Below are 7,797 nucleotides of genomic sequence, written 5' to 3'. Positions count from 1 at the left end.
GGGGTAGGATCCCAGTCAGGCCTCCAGTTGTAGTCTAGAACAGAGGTCAGGTCAGATTGATTCCCTTAAACATGTACAATTGTTTGTCTATTAGCTTATTGATTATATTTGTTCAATCATTGACCAATGCCCTACCTAATCAATACATTACCAAATCATAATGTGTCACAAATGAAAGTTACGTATATTCTACTTACTTGGCTGTTCATCTCTTGTTTGGTTGTCTGCAATGAGACCAAAAAGAAAAGGCACTAAGATGGACTGATAACACCTTAAATTGAGCAATTCTGTTTATAATTAAATCCATTAAATCGTTAATTGCAGTTATTTGTGTGAGAATTAATCTGTAATCGTGACAGCCCCGAAGAGTACTTACAACAGAGGTTCTCTTTGCATTCACCCTCACATCCAGTGCATGCGTTTCCTCTTTTATATGGTCGTTCTCCCCTGTAGTTGCCCCTGTAGAAGAATCATAAACTAGATTACTTTTCATCTTACTACTCTTTTAAAATAAAATCCAGAATGAAACCTATGCCTATGTTTAAAAAGTTGTTTTATTTATTTTTGTATTTGCTGTATTATGAAGTTGTCTTGTCAGGAGACTCAGGACAGACAAGATGTCTGTTTTTATTGATTCAATGTGAGACGAGATTCGACAAATAATCCCTTTATCACTTGAACCCTAATCTTTCAAGACATATTCTGCAGCAGATTTATTTTATATATTTTACCAAATGGTGAACCCTATATGGCGCTGCAATGTTCTGTGAAAATAGCAAATCTACAAGCTCAACATGTCACGTTGAGATGAGTAGAAGTCGAAAACAGTAGGCCAAAGATAGACCCCTGTGGACCCCGGTCAACCAAGTACATTGGGTTTAAGTAGTGAATTGGACATGTTGATTGTTGGTGAAATCATGCATATTAGACCTATACTGTTACAGGAAATACAGTAGAGATGTTGCTCCTATAAAGGTGTTTTTTGCATATGCTACAATATAACTCGGGTTAGCTTACTCAAAATGATAATTCAATAGTAAGTAGTACTATATTGAATTATCATTTTGAAGTCAGCTTCCTTATTATTGTGGTAGGCTACTTACATGTTGTAAGCAATACGCATGTTTCAACTCACGCTGTGGCATAGTTGCAGACAAAAATTGCAGCGTCTCTAAAATTTGTCTATTTGACACCATCTGGGCAGTGCTGGACTACGCAGCCAACCTTGTAGCTGCTTGCCCATACAACCTAGGGACAGAAGAAACACCTTGTTGAACAAAGACCACATATGTTGTAGGCATCAGATTCACTTTTTTAATATCCCTCATTCAGAGACTCATTAATTTATATTTAACACTGAACTACAAACAATATATACTGTATAGCCTATAGTCATTAGTCATTTTGGCATGTGGAGATATACCGGTACTGTACCTGTGTGAAGTGGCCGCAGACAGTCATAGGCCTACATGCATTGTCAGTGTAAGAATAATCTTTCTTTTCATTGACCCATGCGTCTATGGCACGTTTGGTTCCAAAGCTGGAGGGGGGGTTGCCTGCCCATATGATCTCTCCCACAGAGGAGAAGATGGGATGCATTCGACGAACATCTGACAGATGGATGTTGGATCTGAATTCACAGTTCCTCGCCCAGGCCCTTGCGGTGATGGCCAAGCCTTCATCCCATGTCTTGAGGAACATACAAATCAAACAGCTGCAGATCAACATATCACATGAATATTGAACCCTAATGTCCCCTATTATGGGTATGTTATATCATAGGTTAAAGGGCCATTTCACCTCTGGGAGAACCCAATCTTATTTTATTGTTTGTTTGGGAGACGATCAACTCAATCCTGAGTTATATTTTGTGTTAAATCTGTGTTTTTTATAATTTTAGTATTTCAGCATGTACTAGTGATGCGTTTTGCATCATATGATGCACAAAGCAGAACAAAAAATAACTCTCTAAGGATTGTGTTGATCGTCTCCCAAACAACAATAAAATAAGATTGGGTTGTCCCAGAGGTGAAATGGCCCTTTAAAGGAGTAGTTCACCCCCAAAATGACATTTTTTCTATTGATTACTCATGCCATGGAGAGTAGAGTTCAATAATATTTTTTGGTTTTTGTCACATTCCTAAGACATTCACTAGTAAAGACCACACCATCAAACAGAGACACACTTGGGTTGTATTTATTAAAATGTATTTGGAGAACATGGAGGCATGGAAATACGTTTGGAGGTAGAATGGGGAAAAGAAGAGGCCAGGGAGGTGCCTCGGGACAGGAAGGTGGCAACAACACCTGCTAAGTAAAGCGGCGACAACGCTTTGGTTAGGTGACAGGAAGGTGGCGACAACACCTGCTAAGTAAAGCGGCGACGACGCTTTGGTTAGGTGACAGGAAGGTCGGCGAGCGCCTTGGCTTAGTCGAGGGGAAGGCGGAACGCCTTTGCTTAGACGAGGGGAAGGCGGAACGCCTTTGCTTGGGTGACAGGGAGAAGGCGGAAACGCCTTTGCTTAGGTGACAGGACGGCGGCGGAACGCCGTGACTGTAGTGAGTGAATGGTTGCTGTTGTGGATGGGGGGATTGGCCGGGTTGGAGAGGAGTGAATGGTTTGATGGATGGTGGAATGAACCCAGTGAGTTAACGGGAGGGATTGTGATGTTTTAGCGAGGACGGGCATTGCTGAGTGGAGCGGAGAAGGCGGGGGGGGGCTGAGTGCTCGGGGCACGAGCCCTGGGTAGTTTGGCTCTGGGGCTCTGGACAGCCTGTGTCTGGACGGCTTGTCTCTGGACAGCTTATGGCTGGGCCCGAACAGAGTCCCCCCTTTTGGAACTGGTATCTGTGGAAGGATGCAAATGAATGTTAGTTATCTGAGAAGGATGCGTGAGAAGGTTAGTTACTGTAGATAGGGAGGAGAATGGGGTGGAGGCGGGATGCGAGAAACTGAGCAGGGAAGTGCTGTGAGCACGGCCAGGTTTAAATACAGCGCTTGATTAACCTGGTAGGAGGAGATAAGGGAGGAGGTGTTATCAGTTAGACCTGTAGCAAGCGAGGTGGGGAGGAGAAAAGCAGGTTAGATTGGAGATGATTAGGGAAGAGAGAAGGTGGTTATCCGGTGTGGTCTATTCTCCTGAACCTTTGTTGTTCCAACATCATTTCACTAGTAAAGACCACACCATCAAACAGAGACACACTTGGGTTGTATTTATTAAAATGTATTTGGAGAACATGGAGGCATGGAAATACGTTTGGAGGTAGAATGGGGAAAAGAAGAGGCCAGGGAGGTGCCTCGGGACAGGAAGGTGGCAACAACACCTGCTAAGTAAAGCGGCGACAACGCTTTGGTTAGGTGACAGGAAGGTGGCGACAACACCTGCTAAGTAAAGCGGCGACGACGCTTTGGTTAGGTGACAGGAAGGTCGGCGAGCGCCTTGGCTTAGTCGAGGGGAAGGCGGAACGCCTTTGCTTAGACGAGGGGAAGGCGGAACGCCTTTGCTTGGGTGACAGGGAGAAGGCGGAAACGCCTTTGCTTAGGTGACAGGACGGCGGCGGAACGCCGTGACTGTAGTGAGTGAATGGTTGCTGTTGTGGATGGGGGGATTGGCCGGGTTGGAGAGGAGTGAATGGTTTGATGGATGGTGGAATGAACCCAGTGAGTTAACGGGAGGGATTGTGATGTTTTAGCGAGGACGGGCATTGCTGAGTGGAGCGGAGAAGGCGGGGGGGGCTGAGTGCTCGGGGCACGAGCCCTGGGTAGTTTGGCTCTGGGGCTCTGGACAGCCTGTGTCTGGACGGCTTGTCTCTGGACAGCTTATGGCTGGGCCCGAACAGAGTCCCCAAAAAGGAGCCGTGATTTATGGACGAGCACTGAGTGAGCTTGGCGGAGGTCGTGGGCATTAGAGCGAATGTACGTGTGAATGGGGAGTGAGGAGGAACTGCCTAGTTAATTATCTCTACGGTGGTTTGGTTGTCTGAGTGGATACTGGAGTGAATGCTGGAGAGAATAATGGAATGAATAATGGAATGAATACTGGAATGAGGACAGAGCGGCTGGTCCATTCTGAACCCCAAAGGAAGCCGCTACAAGCCGAAAAGCGTAAGGCTAGGTCGATGATTATCTGCATATAATCATTCAGCTCCTGCCTGCGGTAGGGGAAAAACGGAACAAATGACGTTCCGGTAGAGGGAGAAAGCCAGGACAAACTCTGTGGGGGAGAGAATGGTGGGGTTAGTGGAGGAATTGAGATCGCGGAGGGTGGTGGACACCCCTCCGCAGTCTACGGTCCTGGCCTGGTGGGAGAAAGCGGAGGGTTTGATTAGTGCGGCTAAATCCACGTCCATACCCTGGAGGATCTGGTGGCGAAGGGTGTTTGACACCGGCATCGGGTTGGCGGCGATGGCCGACGGGGGTACGGGTACAGGCAGGGCTGTGGAGAGGGAAAAAGCAAATTGAGGTATGGGTGTGTGGACGTGGGCCTGGGCTACTGGTAGGTAGTTCAGGGGGACAGTTTGTAGCTGTGGGTTGAAGTAAGCGGCCTGGTTGGCCGTGGCGAGGGAGTGAAGAATGGGTGGTAGGGCCTGGGTTTGGGGAAAAGTGAGCTGATTAGCTGTGGGGGGGAGGGGGGCAGTTAAAGCCTGTTGAAAGAGAGTAGGCTGATTAAGCATGGTGGGGGAGGGGGGACAGTTTGGGCCTGGGTTTGGGAAAAAGTGAGCTGATTAGCTGTGGGGGGGAGGGGGGCAGTTAAAGCCTGTTGAAAGAGAGTAGGCTGATTAAACATGGTGGGGGGAGGGGGAACAGTTTGGGCCTGGGTTTGGGAAAAAGTGAGCTGATTAGCTGTGGGGGGGAGGGGGGCAGTTAAAGCCTGTTGGAAGAGAGTAGGCTGATTAAGCATGGTGGAGGGAGGGAGGACAGATTGGCTCTGGGTCGTTAGACCCGTGGCCTGATTGCGGGGGGGAGGGGGGGGTGTTTGTGTGTGGCCGAGAATGATGGAAGATTGGACGGGGGTTTGGGTTTGTGCAGTCCCCTGTGCATACATGTTAAGTAAGTGCAGCAGTGGGTTGGAAAACGTGGATGGGGAAGAGTGAACAGTGGTTGCAGAGACGTTGGTAGTGACGGGATGGTGTTTTTTACTGGTGTTTCAGTCCGAGTGTGGGGAAAGGGTGCGTTCGGAAATGCGCACCGGACTGCGCGGGCGTTTATCGTGGGCTTGCCCAGGCCTTACGGCCTGGGCATAAATATAACGATTGCATTCACCACGGCTTCGTAACTCGCGCGGCGCTCCGCCGGCCGCGCGGCCCTGGCCCGCTCTTCGCGGCCACTCGCGCCTGCGGCGCTCGGGGGCGAAGAGCAGGACCAAGGTCCGCTGGCCTTCGCGCCGCTTGCAATGTCGTGGACAATAAAACGAGCGCACCCTTTCATACACTCTGACTGAATCACCAGTAAAAAACACTCTCTCTGGTAGTGACAGCGGGGGAAATGGCGGGGGAAGCGACGTGGCGAGTTTTACGAGGAGCTTTCCTAGGGGGTGGGCGGGACGGGGATTCCCCGGGGTTTCCCTCTGACGTGCCTGTCGGTCCCGCGTCATCGACGTGCGACGGACCGGGCATGGAGGGATCTCGCATAGCATTACAGTATAGATCAAACAAAGTGGCTTTAACTGCAGCACGGGGAAATGTTACGTTTAAACTAGTCAGGGCGTTCTGTAAGCCACGTATGGTCCAATCATTAATGGCAATGGAGGGAGTGACTGACCTGGCAGATGGCACGGAGGTGGCAGAACGGCTCCTGGTGTACGGGCGAAGAGCGGAGGCGGCAGTGGAACGGTGAGTGGAGCGTGCTGGGGATGAATGGTGGCTCCGTGTAGGAGTGCTCCTCGGCCCGTGGTGAAGTTCCGCGGGGGTGGGGGTGAGGGCGGGTGGCGGCGCGGTGGTGGTGGAAGTTGCCGAAGTGGTGGTGGCGGTGGTGGTGATGGCGGTGGCAGCGACGGTGGCTCGCTGTCTGTCCAAAATGACTCGGAGGTCGATGGTTGGAGGGATCTCGTCCTCCGAGGCATTGAGTTCCATTGGCTCATCTGGGTCCATCGTGGCGGATGGGTGATGAGAATGGTAGTAGTAGTAGTAGTAGTTTAATGTCGTTTAGGACAGGTTTTTGCGAAAGCAAAGTTTCTCTTAGTACGAAGTACTGTTGCGTGGGTTCCCATGCGAGAAACTGAGCAGGGAAGTGCTGTGAGCACGGCCAGGTTTAAATACAGCGCTTGATTAACCTGGTAGGAGGAGATAAGGGAGGAGGTGTTATCAGTTAGACCTGTAGCAAGCGAGGTGGGGAGGAGAAAAGCAGGTTAGATTGGAGATGATTAGGGAAGAGAGAAGGTGGTTATCCGGTGTGGTCTATTCTCCTGAACCTTTGTTGTTCCAACATCATAAAATTTGATTCGAGTAAATTTACCCCCATTGATTTCGGATGGGGACCCGTTTCGAAACGGGTCCCCATCCGGAACGAATGGGGGTACATTTATTGTTATCACATTTTTGTCTTTGACAAAAAACTAAAAATATTATTGAACTCTACTCTTCATGGCGTGACTAATCAATAGAAAAAAAGGCATTTTGGGGGTGAACTACTCCTTTAACATTCGGCAAAAAGATAGGCTATTTGCGGCGAAGACAATTGGTATAGGAGGCAAAAAGGAGAGGACTAAGTACAGGGGGAACCCGCCCGGATAACAAAGTATATAGGGTTTAACTCGTCCCTTCATTCTGGCTCAGTAGTAACAGTGATATTTTAATATCACCCACAATTACTTCATATTACTCCATCATCTGCATTTGCCTGTCGAAATGTCTGCTGTCAAAAACAACCATTGTTTTGATATCATGCTTACCATATGCAACATGTCACTTGCAGGTGGCTGGACTGATGACCGCACCTTATTGTGTGTGTCCACACAATCATTAATGAATGTTTCATCCGTGATTGCTGGCAGTGAGGCTGAACGCTGCCCAGAAACCTCAACAAGAAGGGAGGAAAACATCAAAATCCATGCAAACAGCAGCCGATCCAGTGTGTAGCTCATTCTTTACAGTGATCACTCAGAATCTTCACAGAGGTGTGATGACTGATACTGTACTCTCTGTCACAGCCACTTTTTGTACAGCAAGTTACACCCCCAAGAGCATAGGATGACACTTCTGTTGTGATTGTGACATCCTATGCTATTTTGTGTGTTCGGGGCCCAAAGTCTATGTTAAGGTCTGGACTGGTGACTGAAAGGTATTTATTGGTAGGTCGCAGTTTAGTATGTGACGTTCTCAGCTTGAGGTATCTCTGTCACGCCTGACACTGTGGTTGCCCTGACACATCACTGTGACATCACAGGTGACTTCACTGTGATGTCAGGGGAACCACACAAACAGAATCCCTTTTATGTCCATAGATGGAATATTAAGCCCATATCTAACAGGACTTCATATGGGAATGCCCATATATGGAGGCCACATAGACCACATACCACACTAACAGAATATGGCCAAGACAGCCCATATCCTTGTGGCTGGTTCTACAGACACGGATCTCCATGTATGGGCATAAAAGGGATTGTATGTATGATGTCAGATGTTATAGACGTCATAGGACTTTCACATAACGAATAACTGAGTAAGCATGTTTCCTTTCTAGTGTGAAGTGAGCCCACTTGGTGAGGGGTGTTATTCTTTAATAAAATATGGACAAATACTGAAAAATATGTTTTTTATGTGTGTGTGGCCCAAATCAGGATTTTTTTTAGGGTT

At 48.2% G+C, this 7,797-nt stretch overlaps 1 protein-coding gene across 1 annotated transcript; it reads right to left on the bottom strand.

The window, feature by feature from the left end:
* Nucleotides 1–7,090, bottom strand: LOC308282763 (glioma pathogenesis-related protein 1-like). Its single transcript, XM_080723152.1, has 4 exons — nucleotides 6,891–7,090; nucleotides 1,435–1,689; nucleotides 1,136–1,248; nucleotides 1–34 (listed from the first exon to the last, which is right to left on the bottom strand). The coding sequence occupies exons 1-3, from the start codon at nucleotides 7,080–7,082 to the stop codon at nucleotides 1,183–1,185; spliced, it is 513 nt and encodes a 170-aa protein (XP_080579278.1). The 5' UTR covers nucleotides 7,083–7,090; the 3' UTR covers nucleotides 1–34; nucleotides 1,136–1,182.
* Nucleotides 7,091–7,797: the final 707 nt, after the last annotated feature.

Source organism: Nannobrachium achirus, assembly GCF_963921795.1.
Source record: "Nannobrachium achirus genome assembly, chromosome: 4".
NCBI lineage: Eukaryota > Metazoa > Chordata > Actinopteri > Myctophiformes > Myctophidae > Nannobrachium > Nannobrachium achirus.
Note: the sequence above shows the minus strand (reverse complement) of the source record. Positions and strands in the feature narration are given on the sequence as shown.

Excerpts from the sequence above, each read along its gene's own strand:
- LOC308282763 (XM_080723152.1), bottom strand. The coding sequence starts at position 7,082 with ATGAGCTACACACTGGATCGGCTGCTGTTTGCATGGATTTTGATGTTT. Across the intron at positions 1,690-6,890 it reads CAAGTGACATGTTGCATATG|ACATGGGATGAAGGCTTGGC; the intron begins GTAAGCATGATA and ends ATGTTCCTCAAG. Across the intron at positions 1,249-1,434 it reads TCTGCGGCCACTTCACACAG|GTTGTATGGGCAAGCAGCTA; the intron begins GTACAGTACCGG and ends TTCTGTCCCTAG.